The 22,193-nt window shown below is 41.0% G+C and overlaps 1 protein-coding gene across 3 annotated transcripts in view; it reads right to left on the bottom strand.

Moving 5' to 3' along the window:
- CDH16 (cadherin 16) overlaps positions 1 to 21,203 on the bottom strand; it is an 82,973-nt gene extending 61,770 nt beyond the window's left edge. For all 3 annotated transcript variants that reach the window (XM_075940061.2, XM_075940063.2, XM_075940064.2), the window contains exons 1-4: positions 21,180 to 21,203; positions 10,684 to 10,741; positions 5,930 to 6,028; positions 421 to 561 (exon numbers count right to left, since the gene is read on the bottom strand). In XM_075940061.2, coding sequence (XP_075796176.2) covers positions 421 to 561; positions 5,930 to 6,028; positions 10,684 to 10,741; positions 21,180 to 21,187 — 306 coding nt within the window. In that variant the 5' untranslated portion in view covers positions 21,188 to 21,203. The remainder of the gene's footprint in view (positions 1 to 420; positions 562 to 5,929; positions 6,029 to 10,683; positions 10,742 to 21,179) is intronic.
- Between the last annotated feature and the right edge of the window lie 990 nt (positions 21,204 to 22,193).

Below are 22,193 nucleotides of genomic sequence, written 5' to 3'. Positions count from 1 at the left end.
TTGGCATCCCTAGACTCCGTCAACTGGAGCAGACTAGATTTCATACATTTAGTCTGTATGCCAAAGAAGAGTAAAATACCTCCTTGGAGTCAGAAACAAGGAGGACAGAGTCTCCCCACCCTTAGTATGGTGTCGTTGGGTATTAAATTCAAATTTAGGCCCCTAACCGAATGGCCTACATGATTTTCAGAGGGGCTGAGAGCACCCATAGCTTCTATTGATTTCCATGGGAGTTTGCCTGAGTAAAGACTGAATAAAAACTGAGGAAAGGTCTTAGGATTTGGCCATTGGGTGTTCTCCTTTTGATGTCTCTCAATATTTACTTCCAACGGAACAAATAACAATGGCATTGGACAGCTGGGGGAGGTGTGGAAGGGCAGTGAGGTGAAATAGGTCTTGTGCCATCCATGTGTGCCATACCTGAAGGGTGTAGAAAGCTTGTTTCTCCCTGTCCAGGGGTCTATTAACATAGAGAATGCCCGAATCTGGATCTATTCCAAATAGGCCTTCTTCATTTCCAGACAACTGAATGTCAGCTTGGCCACTGAGCGTGATGTTCATCTGAAGTTGGAAATCAGGAAATCAAGAGAGTATTTTAGTGCAAAGCAGAGAGAAAATACTTCTGACTCTAGCAGATGCATCTTATTTGCCATTTGGGGCTTCACAGCTACTAATTCTCAAACTGCAATGCCTGCCATTATAATAGTGATAGAAATGTAGCCGTGTTAGTCTGGGGTAGTTGAAGCAAAATGCAGGACAATGTAGCACTTTAAAGACTAACAAGATGGTTTATTAGATGATGAGCTTTCGTGGGCCAGACCCACTTCCTCAGATCAAATAGTGGAAGAAAGTAGTCACAACCATATATACCAAAGGATACAATTAAAAAAAATGAACAAATATGAAAAGGACAAATCACATTGCAGAACAGAAGGGGGATGTGGGGGGGTGGGAAGGGGGAGGAAGGAAGGTAAGTGTCTGTGAGTTGCTGATATTAAAGGTAGGGAGAGTGGGATGTTTGTGAGTTAATGGTATTACAGGTGATAATTGGGGAAACTGTCTTGGTAATGGGTGAGAAAGTTCAAAGACTTGTTAAGTCCTTGTTGGCAAGTGTCGAATTTTAACATGAATGACAGTTCAGAGGATTCCCTTTCAAGTGCAGATGTAAAAGGTCTTTGTAGCAGAATGCAGGTGGCTAAGTCATTTAGAGAGTGTCCTTTCTGGTTAAAGTGGCAAGAAACTGTTTTCTCTTTGTGATCTTGTCTGATATCTGTTTTGTGGGCATTAAGCCTTTGGCGAAGTGTCTGAGATGTTTGTCCAATGTACATAGCAGACGGACACTTTCGGCACATGATAGCGTAGATTATATTTCTGGATGCGCAGGAATATGTGTTCTTGATCTTATAACTCACTTGGTTAGGTCCAATAATGGTATCAGCAGAATGAATATGTGGACAAAGCTGGCAACGGGGTTTGTTGCAAGGGAAGGTACCAGGGTTGGTATTAGTGTGGTATGTCCTGTGGTGGTTGGTAAGAATCATCTTGAGGTTAGGTGGTTGTCTATAAGAGACTATGGGTCTGTCTCCCAGAGCCTCTTTGAGTATGGTATCCTGTTCCAATATAGGCTGTAGTTTATTGATAATGTGTTGGACAGGTTTAAGTTGGGGGTTGTAGGTGATGACAAGTGGTGTTCTATTGTTGGTTTTCTTGGGTCTGTCTTGAAGTAGATGGTTTCTAGGTATTCGTCTGGCTCTTTCAATTTGCTTTTTTGTTTCTCTGGGTGGGTAGTTGAGATTTATAAATGCTTGGTAGAGATCCTGAAGCTTCTGGTCTCTGTCAGTGGGGTTAGAGCAGATGCGGTTGTATCGAAGGGCTTGGCTATAGACGATGGATCGTGTGGTGTGTTCTGGATGGGAGCTGGATGCATGTAGGTAACTGTATGAGTCGGTGGGTTTTCTGTAGAGAGTGGTGTCTAATTTTCCATTGTTGATTTGTACGGTGGTGTCTAGGAAGTGGATCTCTCGTGTAGAATGGTCCAGGCTGAGGTTGATGGTGGGGTGTAGGTTGTTGAAATCTCTGTGGAATATCTCCAGTGTTTCTTGGCCATGTGTCCAGATCATGGCCAGATCTTTAAAGTGCTACATTGTCCTGCATTTTGCCATTATAATAGCTGACTACCAAGGACATTCGTTCTCCTTGCTTCATGCTCCGATTCCCATGATACAAACAGGGCCAGCCCGAGGTATTCTGGTGCCCCCTGGCACAGGCGCACGGCACCGCCCCCGGGCGCACGGCGCATGTACGAGCCCACCCGTGGGGAGCAGGCCATCCCCCTATGGGGCGCAGGCCCACCCCCGGGGCACACAGCGCATGCGCAGCCTGGCTACGGCCGCTGGCACGCAGCTCAGGGCCCGCCCCTAGGGCGCACGGCACAAGCGCGGCCCAGTCCAGCCTGGCCGTCGCTGCTGACATGCGTGCCGGGCCGTGTAGGACCCTGCGACCGTGGGGGGGAAGGGCGTTGCTGGCCGGCGCCGCGGCTGCCCAGCTCACCCATGCCTCTGTCCAGCCTTGGATACAAATGGGTGTTCACCACCAGGCATGCCCCAGAGAAATAAGATGCCTTATGGTAGACAATATGAGTGAATTCCCCAAACATCTGTGGGGATAGGCAGAGGTTGGGGATGGAGAGATTTTTTTACCACTGGGTATCTGTCATTTGGAAGTGACATTTGTGACTGGGAGAAGTTTGAGTGCCCAAGTTGCATTTTCAGAGTAGGAGGCTTTGGGGGGCCAGCAACTGGGGGAGGCAGAGGGGAATACGAGGAGGGTGGTGGAAGCAAAGGACACACAGTATTGCAGAATCCTAGAAATGGAAGAGACCTCGAGAGGTCATTGAATCCCCTGCCCTCACAGTAGGACCAAGCACTGTCTAGATCATCCCTGATAGATGTCTATCCAATCGGTTCTTAAATAGCTCCAGTGATGGAGATTCCATAACCTCCCTAGGCAATTTATTCCAGTGTTTAACCACCCTGATAGTTAGGAAGTTTTTTCTAATGTACAATCTAAGACCATTGCTTCTTGTCCTATCATTAGAGGCCAAGGAAAACATTTTTTCTCCCTCCTTGTAACACCTTTTTAGATACTTGAAAAACTGCTATCATGTCCTTCCTCAGTCTTCTCTTTTCTAAGCTAAACAAGGCCAATTCTTTCAGTCTTCTCTCTCAGATCATGTTTTCTAGGCCTTCAATCATTTTTGTTGCTCTGGACCTTCTCCAATTTCCTCATATCTTTCTTGAAATGTGGTGCCCAGAACGGGACACAATACTTCAACTGGGGCCTAATCAGCATAGAGTAGCGGAAGAATGACTTCTCATGTCTTGCTCACAACACTCCTGTTGTGTGGCTTGATATTTGATGAGCTATGGAATGACCTTCCCCACCATGGGCATAGAGCAATCAATGGCCTTTTATTTGAAAATTCATACTAGTCAGATGGGAATTCTGGCTGACAATGTTAAACGGTTGCATTGTTTTAAATTGATATTTATTTTTAATTTCCTTTGCTTTTTGGCTTCTGTTCTATAATTACTATAAATTCTTATTTTTTATATAGTATTGCGATTGCACATGGCACTATGTGATAGCTGATCTGTATCAAACAAATAAACCTGTCTCAAAAAGAACAAATAAAAACAACGAGGAGTCCTGTGGCACCTTAAAGACTAACACATTTGTTTGGGCATAAACTTTCATCAACACTAAGATCTTCTATAGCATATAGAACATCCATAGCTTTCAAAATGCAGGGCTTAAAAAAATCTAAAGATACAAGCAATCAAAGTACGAAAAGAATGGGTCTTTAATGATTGTGCATCATTCAAAGGCAAAACATCCAGTGACTTTAATGGATATTTTGCCTAAATAGGAAATATAGGATTAGCTGGAATGCTTCATGAAACCAGTACATTTTGGAAGTTATTTTCAAGGAGGAGGCATCTTGACAAGCAATAAGATAATGAGTTTACTATTTTCAAATTATTCCAATAAATGTGAGGGTCAGAGCGTCTTCATAAATGTATCTTTTGCATGCATATCCATTGTTGTGCATAAAACTTGAGTTTGCACGTGCAGCTGGACAGCCGGGCACTAAGAGCAGGCACCGACTTAGTGAGCATTACATGTTGCATATACAAGACTTGTTTATGAGGCCCTTTGAATATATGACCCTTTATATTTTTATTTTTTAAAAAATCTTTGTTCCTTGCACCAATTTTTGTGCCTATGCCCTCAGAAGAGGCCAGCTCTGGAAAATGGTACATTCAGTACACAACAGACTCAGGCCTGGAAATACCCATATTTTTGTACTGATTCTGGCTTTATCTTTACTGACTATCAAAGCTGAGTTCCGAGCATCCTAGTCAGTGGTGCAAACAGCAGCAGCCATAAAATGGCAGTGATGTGCTCAAAGTCAATTTAAGTACAGATTGAGTCACAGAAAACATTTATTAAATGACAGATGGTGCTTATGACTGGTGAAAGAAAATGACATTTTACTTGCTATTCTAACAGAGATCAATTATTGAATTCAAACAGGTTATTATGAATTTAAAACAAATGTTACTATCAGTGATAGTTTTTGATCCAGTAATGTGCTTACCGAGTAGCTGGGAAGGAAGAATGACTTTTGTGTTATAATTGCCTAGCTTTTTTTTTATAGTTGTGACTTTTTGGAATCCATTAATCAGCAGAATATCTATATGGCATGGGATTATGTAAAATATACCTTTTACTCGACTACAGTAGATGGTGTTCGCATTTACTTACAGATTTGGGTCAGATTTTTTCATGTTCATAAAACATTATGCGAAGATGACACTTAAAGGGGTACTGTGATAAATCTATGGTAGACTGGATCTGCTGCTTCTTTCTTTGAAGATTAAGGGTCTGGGCTAATAAAACCAAAACATTTTGACCATAAACTGAAAAAAACTATTGGAAATGCCAGTGGGGTGTCTTTTGGAGTTGTAGGTTAGGTCCCTCATGCCCTTATCCTTCTCTATGGACTGGTTTCTCCAGATAAACATTTCCAGTGATACACAATGGCCAAGAATTCCTATCACATTCAGCTGGTCACGGTTAAAAAAGAGGAAAAACTATGGTACACTATGGGAGACACAGTGCCATCAGGGACCCCAGACCGGAGAAGAGAATGAAGTCATGAGACACCTGGACTAAAATTCTCAGTAAGAATAACAGCAGCATTTCCAACTCAATGTTCAGCTTTGAATTCATATGGTTTGTTTTTTAGCTGAAAATATTTCCATCTTTTTAGCTAAAAATTCAGATCTTTCTGTGGGAAATGTTAACAATTTTTCGTTAGAAATTAGCCAAAAAATAGAAAATTTCAATTATTGAGTTCTCAGCTCTTTGGGCAAAAAATTAGATAAATATGATCTTTCTCTTTTATTGTCCACTTTGAACTCTCAAGTTCAAACCACGTCACTAACACAAGATATAGCTGTAATAGTGAATTGGATATGGAGTAACAAACAAATTGCCAAAGACAAATATATTAAATTCAATATATTTTTATACCGTGACAACGGCTGTCTCCAGTGTTCCCTGGATACTAGCAATTTGAGGATGGGAGAGAGTCAGTAGGGATTATAAAGCAGAGAGAAAACAAAGAATGAAATTAACTGTTGATGGATAGCAAAAAGGTCATATTATATAATGGCCTATTGATAGAAGGAATATTAGTCTAACCCTCTTCTCTGTCATTCACCAGTTTTGCCCTGGCATGACTCCATTAATTTGAGATGAAGGATTAGGCCAATGAAATCATAATTAGGTCTTTAACTGAAGTCTGAAATTTTACACCATCTGTCATTTTGTTGGTTGTATGAAACCATATTTAAATTCCTACCTTCTTCAGATATAGTGGGAATGAGCCACCATAATTTTCAGGTACCTCGATGTGTTCTTTGCTGCTGGTGGGATATATTGCAGCCAAGAATGGGAATACCTGTGGAAGAAGATTTAGCCTCTTAGTTTTGTCAGGAGCAAATGAAAATATTTCTTAATATAAATGTTACCCTGGCAACATGCCCCTTGTTTCATGATCATGGCCCAAATTCTGATGCCATTGTGATGGGTTGCTACCCCTTTAAATGCCACTGGGATGCCACTGAGCCTGTCTGTTCTGCCAGCCTGGGTATCCTGTCTTCCTGAGCTGTTAAGCCTCCTTTAGCACACAAATAGGCAGGGCCACACCTAGCTACAGAAACAGACACTAAGATCAGTTCTGAGAAGACACATCTTAAGGGATTTGCCCAAGCACTCAGGTACCCACCTCCCTTGCAGTACAGACCCAAAGCTATATTGTGAAATCCTCCCCCCTCCCTCAATGTGGAGGAAGATATGCACAGCCTCTTACCCCCTCCCACATCCCCAAACTAGAGTTCAGGATCATTAAAAAAAAGGATTAAATAAAAAGGGACGAGGAGTCCTGTGGCACCTTATAGACTAACTGAAGTGTAGGAGCATAAGCTTTCGTGGGCAAAGACCCACTTCGTCAGATGCATGTAGTGGAAATTTCCAGAGGCAGGAATAAATATGCAGGCCAGGATCAGGCTGGAGATGACCAGGTGGATCCAATCAAGGAGGATGAGGCCCACTTCTAGCAGCTGATCTGGAGGTGTGAATTCCAAGAGAATAGAAGCTGCTTTTGTAGTTAGCAAGCCATTCACAGTCTTTGTTTAATCCAGAGTTGATTGTGTCAAACTTAAAGATGAACTGTAGCTCAGCAGTTTCTCTTTGAAGTCTGGTCCTGAAGTTTTTTTGCTGCAGGATGGCTACTTTTAGATCTGCAATTGTGTGTCCAGGCAGATTGAAGTGTTCCCCTACAGGTTTTTGTATGTTGCCATTCCTAATATCAGATTTGTGTCCATTGATTCTTTTACGTAGGGACTGTCCTGTTTGGCCGATGTATATAGCAGTGGGGCATTGTTGGCACATGATGGCATATATTACGTTGGTGGATGTGCAGGAGAATGTACCAGTGACAGTATGGCTGATCTGGTTAGGTCCTGTGATGGTGTTGCTGGTGTATATATGTGGGCAGAGTTGGCACCGAGGTTTGTTGCAAGGATTGGTTCCTGAGTTCGAGTTCGAGTTATTATGGTGCGGTGTGTAGTTGCTGGTGAGAATATGCTTCAGGTTGGCGGGTTGTCTGTGGGCAAGGACCGGCCTACCTCCCAAGGCCTGTGAGAGCGAGGGATCATTGTCCAGGATGGGCTGAAGATCACTAATGATGCGTTGGAGAGGTTTTAGCTGGGGACTATAGGTGATGGCCAGTGGTGTTCTGTTGGTTTCTTTCTTGGGCTTGTCCTGTAGCAGGAGGCTTCTGGCTTCTAGCCTCCTGCTACAGGACAAGCCCAAGAAAGAAACCAACAGAACACCACTGGCCATCACCTATAGTCCCCAGCTAAAACCTCTCCAACGCATCATTAGTGATCTTCAGCCCATCCTGGACAATGATCCCTCGCTCTCACAGGCCTTGGGAGGTAGGCCGGTCCTTGCCCACAGACAACCCGCCAACCTGAAGCATATTCTCACCAGCAACTACACACCGCACCATAATAACTCGAACTCGAACTCAGGAACCAATCCTTGCAACAAACCTCGGTGCCAACTCTGCCCACATATATACACCAGCAACACCATCACAGGACCTAACCAGATCAGCCATACTGTCACTGGTACATTCTCCTGCACATCCACCAACGTAATATATGCCATCATGTGCCAACAATGCCCCACTGCTATATACATCGGCCAAACAGGACAGTCCCTACGTAAAAGAATCAATGGACACAAATCTGATATTAGGAATGGCAACATACAAAAACCTGTAGGGGAACACTTCAATCTGCCTGGACACACAATTGCAGATCTAAAAGTAGCCATCCTGCAGCAAAAAAACTTCAGGACCAGACTTCAAAGAGAAACTGCTGAGCTACAGTTCATCTTTAAGTTTGACACAATCAACTCTGGATTAAACAAAGACTGTGAATGGCTTGCTAACTACAAAAGCAGCTTCTATTCTCTTGGAATTCACACCTCCAGATCAGCTGCTAGAAGTGGGCCTCATCCTCCTTGATTGGATCCACCTGGTCATCTCCAGCCTGATCCTGGCCTGCATATTTATTCCTGCCTCTGGAAATTTCCACTACATGCATCTGACGAAGTGGGTCTTTGCCCACGAAAGCTTATGCTCCTACACTTCAGTTAGTCTATAAGGTGCCACAGGACTCCTCGTCGCTTTTGCAGATTCAGACTAACACGGCTACCCCTCTGATAAATAAAAAGGGTAGGTTTTAAGTGACTATAAGAGATAACCAAAAGAACAATACAGATTATCCTAGTAAATAAACTAGATTAGGATATGCATTAGCAAATACTCACCTGAGTGATAAACAGGCTGACAGATCCTTAAGGCACAAGTTGCCTTGGTTTTCTGAGGTTTTCATACCCTGATTAAAAATCCTTTTAGCCTGGGACCATTATTTCCCAGTCTTTGTTCCTCAGGTATTTTCCAGGTGTGTTGTTGCAGAGAATGTGAGATCCCGCTATGATGTTATTGTTCCTGTTTTATATCTACTTCCCTCTTGCTAGAAAATTCTTTTGGCGTGACCTGGGTCAAACAATGTCCCCATAAGAATTGTGGGGGGTGGATGAGGTTCCTAATGGGCATCTGGGAGTGGGAGGCTTGGGGCTTGAGCAGTCCCAGACAGAAAGGGCATGCCCCCAAACAGCCCATTTCACATGCCTGGTGATTCTGTATGGCTTTAAGAAGTAATCCCATTCCAGTCACATCACATTTTCCTGGCACAACCAAACCCCTTACCTTAAGTTATGATAAGAGGAATCGTATACTGAATGTGCTGGTCCTAGCTCTTACCATTTAGGAGGAGTCCTTGAACAGGCAGACACTCTCTCAAATATATTTAAAATGCTACTTTAATGGAGGATGAATGTATTACAAAAAAATCCTAAGAGGTACAAATGAGTCATAGAACAGAAATTTTAAAACCCTTCATCTAAATGATAAGAAAAGAAAGTTTTAAATACAGAGACTCCTCTTATAACCCTTCACAAACTTTCAGGACACTTTCCGTTGAAAGGGTACTAATAATTGGAGATGGGGAGAAATCATGAAATATATGTCGCTTAGGTATTGCTATCTAGACATTGGTACCAATCAAGAGACATCAATGAAGTAAATGTTCATCCATTGAATGTGTGTCTGTCTGTCTGTGTGCACGCGCACACGCATATGCATTTTTTCAGTGTTTGGGCATGTGTAAGAGATTATTTTAACCTCTTTAAACTCTTCATCATTAACCTCCTGCAGTGTTCGTACTTGTAATACTTGTGTCCATGCTCCTGTAGTCTTGTTGGGTCATTGCTCTAACCAACCTGCTCGCTTTTCTGCCTACTCAAAGGTGCATTAGTAAGTGTATATTGGTCAAATGCATTATGGATTTATTGCATTCAGAGCTTTCATAATCATATTTAACTCCTCTGCTCATGATGTATATACCTATGGCAGTTCACAATATGCTTCAGGAATAGATTAAAGTCAAACTTCTTCCCATGCTCCAAAAATAGTGTTTGCAAAGCTGAGAGTACTTTTGAACCACTAACATGAGGAAGATTTGTGTCACAAGACAATATCATGACCCAAACATTACTTCACAACACAGCACAATGACATTAAGGATGCCAACCACAAATTCATGGAAGTTTGGATTTGGTTTGCTATTGTTTAGAACTTCTCCTGTTCTGCTGGGACTGGATTCCAGTCCTTCCCAAACCATTCACCCAACCATATCCAACTTCAGGAGTATGGATCGGTTAGTGAATGTAGCAATGACAAGGAGCTATGGCTTCAGCATTTGTTGGTGTGGATAGGAATTGTGTTAGGAATGCTGCACAATGAGGATTTTTTTTAAGAGACTGATACATATCTAAAATTAAACTCTCTGGGCTCTATCTTCTATTGCACTACATCTTGTGTAGCTATTTATATCTGAGTGCAATAGTTCTGATTTGGTAGCATTTTACACCCACTTTGTACAATGGCTTTACTAGGTGCACAACAGTGAAGAATCAAGCACTGCACACACTTAATCAGATCTAATTTACCTCAGTGTAAACTTGACTTAGTAGGGTAGCCCCGGACTGAGTAGGTTAGCAAGCTCCTTAAGCGTGTGTTTCATTTAAACATGTGAGTAGGGGGGCTAGTCATTTGAAACAGCTCATATGCATAAGGACTCTTACTAAACTGTGGACTTGCATTGGTAAGCAAGGTCAAAATCAGCCTCAATAGGTGTTGCAGTGATAGAAATGTCTATAGATTTTAATGTCAGTTTTGACATTTAATATTGTTTTCCTCTTTGTCCTCAAGAACTGTATCTGATAATTGATGCTAGAATATTGTACTAGTTTATGTTCATTCTGTTCTAAGGGCCTTTTATTGTCTAATTTCTAAGTTATTTAGTGTATAGAGTCCTGCAGTGTGTACCATAGTAAAGTTATTAACATAAACAATGCCTATATGTTCACAGAAACCGAATATGCAATATAAGCACCATATGCATAAAATATACCACTCACTTGAATAAGAGAAGAGCAGACAATCAATAGCCAGACAGGAAACATATGTTTAGACAACCTAAAGTTAAATGAAAGAAACAACACATTAGTTTGAATTCACTTAAGAAGCAATACTTTTCCTGACTTAAATTCTCTGTTTTGCCTCTGATATCACATGGCAGGATAAAATTGATATGGTGAAACATTGTTAAAAATAAATACTAGAGCCAATTAGAAATAAAGTCAGTGACTTAGAAATATACAGAAACTGCTTGGGAAATATGTAGACTGCATACCATCTAATGTAGAACTGACATTTTCTCCTAATGTAACAGAAGGGGTGATGCACAGTACAGCTGGTCACCCTCATTTGTTGAAGTTGTATATTAAATCTATTTACTGTGATCTGTTAAGTGTCTGAATGTGTATTCATGGGACTAGAGAACAAAGTGCTGCATCTAAACACAGAAGAGTTTCAGAGCTAGCAGAACCCCTCCAGAGGAGACAGCAGTCCTTAACCTCCCCTCTGGGACTGCCAACAATCATTGTACTTGTGATAGCCACTTTTGTGATGATGACGTCTTTTGAGACCACCAAACCCACTTTATTCAGTTAGTAAGGACTTTCAATCTGTGCTGTCCCGAGTCATACTTCTATCAGTGACATTGTAACAGGTTCTGTTGTTGCTGCTACTATTCATTTCACAGTGCTGAGAGGCCCAAATCCATTGAGGCCTGTTGTGTGAGGTAATGCTGAATTTGTAAAGAAAAAACTGCCAGGGCTTAAGCAAAACAAAATGGCATCCTCCACAACCCATGACCTCACGCTCACTGTACAGTGTAGAATTCTATGTCATACTAAAGGCCACTGATCGAAAAGGGGCTATGGACCAGCATGAAGAGAGAGGCAGGGCTGAGCCCAGCAAGCTTCAGCACAAATTAAGCCCTAATGGTAGGCACAGAACAAATACATAGCAAGAGATCATTCCTGCCTGGAAGATGCTGCAGTAAAAATAGGCAAGATAATGAAGGGTGTGAGGGCAAACAGTGAAGAGAAGTGACTCACTCCAGCTCACCCAACAGACCAGTGGCAAAGCCAGAAACAGAACCCAAAGACCTCTGAGCATAATTCAGTGCCCTGACCACTGGATGTGCTGCCCATCTGGCCCCCATATTTCTGATCTATTCCAAGCTTTGCTGAAAGGTCTTTGTTTATTTAACTATTTAAAATAAGTTTGTCTGCAATGCTCTTTTGTTTTGGTGAGGTTTGGCCAAATAATAGATCATCAGAAGCACAAAACAGTAGTTAGATATAGGGATGTGAAGGACTAGTGGACTAGTTGCTTCCCCCCTCACCGTGCTGCCTCTAGATAGAGGCAGCAAGGAGGAGGAAGAAGAGGGGGTACCTCAAAGTGTCAGCGTTGCGTGGAGCCCGGGGTCAGCTGGGGACTCCCGAGCTCCATGGAGCGCTGTTGCTTTGAAATGCCAGAGCCCAGCAACAGGCTCCTCATGGCATTTCAAAGGGGCAGCACCGCACAGAGCCCAGGGTCAGCGAGTCCCCAACTCACCCCAGGCTCCACATAGTGCTTTCACCATTGAAGTGTAGCAACATCCCTAGAGACCCTATCGACTAATCGAATAGTCGATACAAAATGCATCATCAACTCTACGATTAGTCAATTACCCAATACTTAGCATCCTTAGTTTGATAATACCCAAGAGAAACTATGATAAAGAAACAACTGAGACTTAATATTCCTGTTAATGTTTCTAGTATAAAAACATCAAGCAGAATTAAAAAAAAAAAAAAACTCTCAAGCTTTCTTTATTCAACTTAAAAAGTCAAAAAGACATACACATTGTTTTTCTTTTGTAGGTCACCTTTCACATAACCCACCATATTATTTTATTTCTCCCTGAGTCCAAATAACTTGAGCTGGTAGTAGGTCTCTTACTATGCTAGGTTAATTTGCTTCAGGAAAATACTGGCTCACACAAGCTCAACCTGCCTTAAATACACTGCTCATGTTTCACAAGAATTTACTTGTAGGCCCATAAGTAAAGCAAAAAAACCAAAAACAAAACACCAGATCAATACCAAAACAAACAACAAAACCAGATGCCAGGATTTCTAAATTCTCTTATTTATGTTTTCTGAAAAGTTTTGCTTCCTTTCAAGGCTGGGTGTTTCAATCTAATTTACAGATATCACGTTAATGTTTTGAATATTTTAAACCTTGAATACTGTTAAACAGAAATATAGGTTGAAACGGTCTAGTCTGGCACCATTGGGATCCGACTGGTGCCAAACCAGAGAATTTGCCAAACCATGAGAGGTCAATATTGTCTAGCAGCATTACCAAATCTTCCACTGCTTACTGGGCTCTTAGAAGAAATTTAGGGGTAAATTAGAGCTAAATAAAAGCAAAAATCACTCAAAGCCAGGACTGGAGACTGTAAACAAACTGAAGGCTGTAAGCAAATTTTATTGCACCACAGGAAACTTGGCTACACTGATAAGAGAACATTCAGCTAACTAAAATCATGGCAGACCATGGATGCTGCCAGATCAGAGAATTCCAGACTAGAGAGGTTCAACCTGTATTCAGAAAAGGGTAAATACTTATAAGGAATCTCAGATAACAAGGGAGGCTGATATTGCTAATGTCTTCGGAATGTTAATGAGAAAAATTGTTACAGCATATTAGCCGCTAAGGTAGATTAAGTGAGGGTACTATGGGCACAAATGGGCACTCATTTCTCAGTTACTTTTGTGAAAGATAAAGTGGTTGCAGAGTTGTAATAGACATATTTATTCTACAAGTGTTAGAAATATCAAATATTAAGATAATGAAATATTTATGAATAATAAATGCATTTCTTATCCACACAAGTCCACGATCAGAGAATTCTGAGAGAGACGAGGACATTTTGACTTAATAGAAATGCTTAAGCTTATTAAAAGGCAAACAGCAACAGAATAAAATGGCAAAAAATGATTCTTCAAAAGCCAGTTATGATTGCTGTCAGGCTGAGGGTGAAAAACTTGGTATATATGTATCCACGATGCACAATATATTAAAATAGCTGACAGTTCCCACGGTATAGAGCAATAAAGCTGACAGCAGATTAATCATTTTGATTTCTTCTGTTTTTGTGTGTATACTGGACATAGTTATTAATCTATTCCCGTTTTCCTGATGCCTTTAAATCTGTTATTTATCAGGGAACTAATATTGGATTGAATACTGAGAAGAGTGATGCCAAAAATGAATTTAGCTGACAAAACTAATCATAAGGGCTCTAATACAGCAAAAAAACACTCATGTGCCTACCTTAAGTGCCATTGAATCTTATATGAGTAAAATTAAGCACCTGTGTTAGTGTTTGCAGGATCATGACCAAAGTCAAATTAAATCCTTTTGCACCTTCATTTTAGTTTGGATTGTTTGGTTCTTCAGGTGATTTGTAGAGTTGTGCCTTGATCCTGAAAACACATGGACTTAACTTTACTCACCAGTGTAGTACTGTTGAATTCAGTGGGCCTATTCATGAGAGTAAAGTTAAGCAGTGGTACATCTTTGCAGGAGTAGGGTTTGGTTTGTATTTTATTTTTAATAAACTCAAGTAAAGAGCTTTACAGTAATTTTGTTGTTAATTGCCTCCCAAGCTTAGAAATATTGTTTTAAATTTAGATCATTCAAATATTCAAGACTTTTGCCAACAAACAAACAAAACAAAAAACACTAATCAGAACATTTTTCCTGGGTTCATTTTCTCAGTTTCTGTGTTTGAGTGCATGTACCTGTCAAAACATTCTTGACACACACATAAACGCATGCACATGCACGCGCGCGCGCACGCAAAGAAATTTCAGGTGCTTCCTATTCATAAGTTCATCTCTTTCCTCATTTTCACAAACCTTAATTTTAAAAAAATCTTCCCCTCACTCCCCCCATTTCTTGGAGGTTGTAATGATCCAATCCTGTAAGGAATGCAAAATCAGGTTTTATTATATTTAACACTGCCAGAGAAATATAGGATCATTGCGTGATATTCTTGCCTCATTAAAAACAATGGTCCCTTTGTAGTCAGTGGGTGTTTTGCCATTGATTTCAATGGTCCCTGTCATGGCAACTCTTTGAGGAAAAACTGGTCTCAGCTTTGCCCATCATGGAGCAGCTATTCCTCATTTGTGAGCTGGCAAAATAAGGGCTAATTAGTGCAATGTTGCTTAAATAGTCTGACTCCAGTCAGTGTTGAGGTAAGGTACTTTTTAAACAGAGTTGGGACCTCAGGAATACCCTGGAAGGAGGGATAATGGGCGTTTACCACTGGGCACAGTGTGAGGTAGTCAGGCTGAGTCACCAAGGCCTGCCAGAGGAGAAAAAGACTTAAAGGAAGCAGCGTAGGCTCCAGTGGGGAGCTCCGTGATAAGTCCTGAAAGAAGCAAGGAGATCCTCACAGGTAGTCCCTGGCAAATGGAACCAGCTGGGGAAAAAGCAAGGTAAGAGAGGCTCTGCAGTGGTCAGAAGAAGAGGTGGAGAAGCCCAGGACTTCAGTCCGCCCTGGAAGGGGCAGGAGAACTATTGGTTGGAGCATTTGATTTGGACTTTAAGTTGGATCTCTTTGTTATCCAGTCAAAGTAGCATTCACCAAGAGGAGTACTTAAGTTCCTGGAAACATGGTGCCCAAGTACTAAGGGAAACCTTAAAGGTGAGGTTTTGTACATACACCGGATACAATTCTAAATGATATGGGATTGTTCTACACCATAAAACTCTAAGCTGATTTTCATAATTCGGTATCTCTGAGGTCAGTAGCTTACATAAATGATAGCAAACCCAAACGTCAAAATGAGAAGAGAGGGTGTGATGTCCTGCAGCTCTGTCAAGCTTTTCTTCTCCTTTCTCCAAACGGCAGTGTGTAAGAGCATTTCTCCGGTTAGAACACTGGTGATGCCCTAAGACCCAATCTAAGTCTACAAAAGGTAGAATCATAGAGCTGGAAGAGATCTCAGAAGGTCATCAAGTCTGGCCCCCTGCCAAAGGCAGGACCAATCCCATCTAAATCAACCCAGCCAGGGCTTTGTCAGTAAATCGACAGGACACAGGGCTTTTGCTGGTAGAGTTATTCCTCGTGGGGAGAGGAATAACTCCTTTTTGTGCTACAGCTCTTGCGCAAAAAGGTGTGTGTGGGCGCTCAGCATGGGGTCCTTGTGAAAAAAGAGCCTATCAGAAAAAGCACAGGTGCGCTGATGGCCATTCTGTTAATGGCAATGAGAGCTTTCTTGCACAAGAGTGTCCATGCAGTGTGGACGCTCTCTTGAGCAAAACCACATCACTTTTGCAATGAGCTTTTGAGGTATGAATGTGCTTTTGTGTAAGAAGTTTTTGTGGAAGATCTCTTCCGCAAAAAGCTTCTTGCGCAAAAATCCTGCAGTGTAGACAAAGCCAAAATGTACTGAATGTCTATGAAGAGTTAATTAAGGAAGGTTAGGGTGTAAGAAAAAATATGTAGGCCAAATTCTACTCTAAAGTCTACAAGGTCACTCTTGTCATGATTTCCTTTGGTGTAATTCAGAACAGAAGTAAGTTTATTTTCTCATGACTGAAAATGAATGCTTTTCCTACCAGTTATTGCACAATCCCATACGTGGGTGGTGGGTAAAATAGGCAAATTTTAAACTAAGATCCTGTAACATATAGTAATACCTCCCCTGGGTCTTAGTGCTCATCCACTCCCCTCTTCCTATCCCTATTCTGTTTCTGAAGGCTCCCACAGCTCCTGTTGCAGTTTGCAGACTAGACTGGTGACTCTTCCCCAGATAACTTGAAAGTGAAAAGTCTTCCAGCCTGCCAGACCTATTAGCATTGAACCTGTGAAAGAGCCATTAAGTGGTAATGGAACCATTTAATAGGCATGTGCAAACCCTATTTATTGACAAAACCAGTTGTGTGTAACTATGTTAAAGGACCTTAGTTTAAAATTTGCTTTAAATATTTCATTAGTTTGTGGCTGAAGATTATGAAATCACGTCTCTAAAAAAATCCATGCATAGATATTTAGATACACAATCTGAGTATTCTGCTTTAGCCTTCATTGCTTGATTCTTAAGACGTATAGTTTTAAAATACATTTTTCAAAAGACCATTCTTATTTAAAGTACACATTTTAAAATTTTAATTACTATAGTACAAAAACTTGCTTCCAAAGTCTTCCAGTCCTTTCTATCCATCCCTAGTCTCCTTTCATCTCCTGTTGAAGAGAGCCCTTAAATGGACAATATTCCTTTTTTTCCAGATAGCTGGACAAATGAGTTTCCCTGTTCTGACTACTTGATGAACTAAAATCAGTACCTTACTAAGAGATAAAATCCTTTGATATGCCTAAAATCATTGGAAACATTTTAACATAAATACATTGTGAAATTTCATGAATATTAAATTATGAAAATCACAGTGTTCCCTTTTTCTAAAAGCAACAAACTTTGTTATGAATGCACTAAACTGCTCTGACTAGTTAATTTAAAATAATATCTTTGTTTCAGTGAGTTTAAGTATTTGGTAATCTGGAATGATTACTTTATGAAGGCGTAGGAGTATTTTTAAAACATAAAATCAGCTTAGAAATACTGATGAAGAAAATGTAAATCAGAGAAGGGCTGCATCATGTATTCCATAATATGTAATGTTGTATTCAGCAGGACAACTGACTTGCCTTTACTAAAAAGTTTTTGCAAATAAATCTCTGGCAAACTTAAAGATGTAACAAAAAACTGTGACGGATATTTTTATTGTAGACCACAGAGTTTTATAATGTTTTATGTAATGTGCTTAATGGGTAGTGTAAGAATACATGTTAAGCAACTATAACTGTCAGCCACTCTTCTCTGGTTAGCAGGGAAGAACAGTTTTCTAGGCCTTTAATAAAGATGCATCACAAACTGCTTGTGATTGTATCTGATGTCAAGACAGAGAGATCAGAAGGATCCTTGTGATTCAGTATGATCACACTGTTGCTCTTAGTAATTAGAATCTAGATTGTATTATAAAGAAAATATGAATGATTAATAGTTTGTACTAATAGAAGCTTTGTACCAAAATAGATTGATACTTTTTGTATGGACGATTGTAAACTTTTTCCCATGTGTGAAGTAATTGTGTAGTTCCTGGGAAGGGGGAGTGAATCAGTTTGAAATGTGTTTAGAAAAGAGGTCGTAAAACTCAGAGGTGCTGAGCTACTGTCAATTGGGCCCAATACAAAGCAGACCAACGGAGGATATATGGACTGCCTCAGAGTGTTAAGAAACAAGCGCCCTTTTACAAACAAGATAGTCTTAAAATAACACTGTGAAGGAGGCACCAACATACTGATGTCAGATGGCAAAGAAGAATGACCTCCAGTTAAACAGATGTTAAAATGGTGATTAATGAAGAACTGATACAGCAAAATTCATAGACCTGAGTGGTGGGGGAGAGGGGAAGTCCTATAAAAGATGGGGCATCTTGTCAAAATCAGCATCGGTCCAGACGGAGAGAAGCCCCCGCTCCTCCCTCTCGAATTTAACTTGCAATGACAAGACGAAATAGGTGTGTGTTTGTGTCTTTGTGCAGGTATGTGTGAATATACATATAACAGAGTAATGTTACATTGTCAGTAAATGTAGTGTTTTGTCTCATCCCCCTAAAAAGATCCTATGAAATTCTTTCAAGTATAACATTATTCCCAAATTTAGTGCATTTAATTAAGTACTTTCTGCATGTCTAATCATCACAATCTGGCATATAATGGAAATGCTCCATTTTCTTTAGAAAGAAATTTTACAAGAGTGGTTTTTTTTTTCCAAATATCATTTGCTACATTTGGGTTTAGGGATTTGGCTGGAACAGGTGAGTAGATAGACGAGGGAGACAGAGAGGAGGAGAGGGGACTGGGTAGAGCAGAGGTGGAGTATTGGTGAGATAGACACTATATTTGCCCTTTTCCAGTGTTCTGGAATCTCTCCCATCTTCCATGATTTTTCAAAGATGATAGCTAGAGGCTCAGGGTGCAGGATGGTTGAGGTGCTAAAATTATGCATCAGGAACCAACATATTACAATTTAAATTATTTATTTATTCATTCATTTGGTGTGTGTGAGTGATTGTGGGGTGGATGGTTTTATGTGTGTGCGTGAGAGAAAGAGAGAGACTTTGAGATTCAGGCAGGTCATGTTTCATGCTTTTCTCTGCATCTGAGGGGCCTGGAAAGCTGAGTGTCCTTACCTCTAGGAGCTGGGGCTTGAAGGAAAACCCCATGTATTGCCAGACTCATGATAAAACAGGGAGAGATGGCAACACTGGGTCTCGAAAAGGACCCTGGAAGCTCCATTCCGCATTGCTGACTGGGCTGTTAAAAGTCTAGTTGTGGGGCAGGCAAGCTGTCTGTCCAGCTCCACGTGGCTTTTGGAAGCAGCCAGTGTGTTTAGCTCCTCGAAGAAGGGGTGCTGCCCCTAAGCATTGGCTCTACAGCTCCCATTGGCCAGGAACCACAGCTTGCAGATGGAGGCAGCACATGGGGCCACCTGTCTGACCCTGTGCCCTAGGACCTGGAGGGACATGCCAGCCACTTGTGGAAGCCACCTGAAGTGAGCTCCACACAGAATCCAAACCCCCTGCCCTAACCCTGAGCCCCTTCCTGCACCCAAATTGCCTCCGAGGGCCTGCACTTCTCACCCTGTCCCATACCCTGCACATCATTCCCTTGCCCCATCCTGGAGCCACCTCCCCCACCCAAACTTCCTTCTGGAGCCCGTTCCCCTTCCTACTCTCCAAACACCTCAGCCCCATGCTGGAGTCCCTGCTTGCACCCCAAACTCCTCGTCTCTGGCCCCATTGCAGAGCCCGCACCCCCAATCTGAACCCTCACCCCTTCAAACACCCTCACTCTCTGCCACAGTTAAGAGCCCCCTCCTACACCTCAAACTCTTCGTCTCCAGCCCAGATCCTGTACCCCTCATCTCCTCCTGCACCTCAACCCACCTGCACCTTGAATCCATCAATTCTGACCCCACTCCAGAGCCTGTCTGTCCTCTCTCAGCCCAACCTCCTGCCCCAGCCCAATGAAAATGACCAAGAGTGGGGGCAAATCAGTGACAGAGAAGGAAATGGAGTAAGTGGGAGCAAGGCTTCGGAAAGGGGTGGGCAAAGGTATTCCATTTCCTGAAAATAGGAAGTTGACAACCCTATATATCATGGGAGTTCTACTTACACAAACAACCTCACTAGGCCAAATTCTGCTTTTGATTACCTCATTACACAGCATGAGTACAGCCAATGTTTAACTTCACACACTGTGGGTAGTCCCATTGACACACTGCCTAAAGTTAAGCTTGTGTGTGTCTCTTCAGAGTCAGGACCTAAATCCATGGATTTACTCTGTTTTTACTTGAAGCAGGGTTTGGCCAGTTACGTCAATGAGATGACTTAAATAAGCTATTCACAGAAGCAAGGAGCTGCAAGGTGGGGGTGGGAGGCATACATTTACAAATAAAATGGTTATTCCTTTCCCGGTCCAGCTAATCATGATACAATTGTGAGTAATGCCAGGATTTTCAGCTGAGCTTTTCCTTGTTCATCCTTGTGGAAAGTTCTCAAGTTGAGGGAAACAGGAACATTACGATATGCTACATGTACTTAGTCCATTATTCATCAAGAGGCCTTGACAAGTCACAATCAGTCTCATATAAAATGCTGTAGATGTTTGTATGGTTCTTAACACTTTCTGCACAATCCCTTCAAGATGAAATCAAGGTCAAGTTCAGGAGCATGCCTAGACTGCATCACAAAGGTTTACAATCATGATCTGGAATTTGTTCCCTGAAATGGATGTTAGTAACTAGTTGAACCACTAATCTGCCTGTTTTGAATGTGACTCTTGAAGTCAGTGAATTAAAAATAGCCTGTTTCTTAGACTCAAATTTCTGACAGAACTCATTAAAAGAGAAATTCCAGTTAAAACTATGATTTTTTTAATTTAAATGAATTTATCTCTGACTTCTGATTAGTTTGCCACCTAGATTATAAAATCATTAATATCAAACAAAATATTAGTTTGTTACTGTTGTAAATATTTAAAATCTTTATCCAAGCAAGAAAGATCTGAACTTTGTACACAGAATAGTAACTTGCCTTTAAACAGTCACAGAACCTTCAGCAGTTTGTTCCATTTGACATTCGTCCACCATCACATTCCTCCACTTAAATATTTTGTTAGCATGTTTCTAAGCGTGCTCACAAAACAAGAAGTTTCAAAACCTAATATCAAGGTAAAACACTAACTACTAGTATTAGGGTTCACTTCAACAGGGCCAGACTGTGACTCCCTTATTCCTGGCAAGCAAGGTACATACATGCTGTCCCTTCAGTGACACCAGCGTGAATAAGGAGTTCACAAACTAGCTCTTCATCTTGGCGGCGGAGGTGAAAAATCTAACCTATTCCATACTTCTCTTGATAAAAGGAAAGTGCTCCTTACCTCATCATGTTCCTTGAAGGGCAGAATATAACATTGAGAGCAAAATAATAAAGGCACAATGGTTAATTATTTACTTTATAATTTAAAATGTACCAATCACTAACCAGGATCCCTAGAGGTTAACTGTGCATTTAATTTACAGTTCATTTTCCAAAAGCTGGGAATGCAGTTGTTCATCACAAAGCTGATGGGAATTCATGGAATTTTTAGAAAACATTGTTTTTAAATGCCCATGAAACAGTAGGAATCTTATCACTGATTTAATTGGGAGGAGGATTGAACTATAATTCAAGGTGAATGTTAGTGAAAAGGAAATATTACAGATCACTAGGATTAAGGTTGTGTTGAGTGCTTTCATACTAAATTCTTATTTTCAGAGATTTATCCATTTCAGTTTTTAATCTGACATTTAATTAGCTATGCTTTTTAGTAAAGTTTCAAAGGGCTAGCCAAGTTACTCTGTAAGTGGGGAAAAACTTAAACAACTAATAGTCTTGCTGCACCTTAAAGACTAACAAAACATGTAGACAGTATCATGAGCTTTCATGGGCACAGCTCACTTCTTCAATTAGGTTGTATTGTGCATGGATGACTGACTGGCTTAGCTACCCAGCGAATGTGCATGTCTTCAAAAATATGCATTGAATGAGAAACTGTTCTGAGGAAGATGTTATTGGCCTGACCACTGCCTCTTATTCCTTAAATTGCATATTAATTTGACTTGTGCTCCCCATTTATTTGAAAGTTTTAAAACTGTGTGTTAATTATGCAAAAGAAACAAAATAGCTATTTTTTTTAAATGGGACATTCCTAAAACCATATTTACAATAAAAACAACAAGGAGACCTGTTGCCCCTTAGACTAACAAATGTATTAGTTTGTAAGGAGCCACAGGACTCCTTGTTGTTTTAGCTCAAACAGACTAACACAGCTACCCCTCTGAAACTTATCCCTATGTTTACAATGCAGTGACAACAACTTCAGCAGTCCTAAACAGAAAAATGGGTATTCTTA

The sequence above is a fragment of the Pelodiscus sinensis genome, chromosome 12, assembly GCF_052426305.1.
Source record: "Pelodiscus sinensis isolate ZL-2025 chromosome 12, ASM5242630v1, whole genome shotgun sequence".
Taxonomy (NCBI): Eukaryota; Metazoa; Chordata; order Testudines; family Trionychidae; genus Pelodiscus; species Pelodiscus sinensis.
The sequence above is the reverse complement of the archived record's forward strand: the minus strand, read 5'-3'. Positions and strand labels throughout refer to the sequence as shown.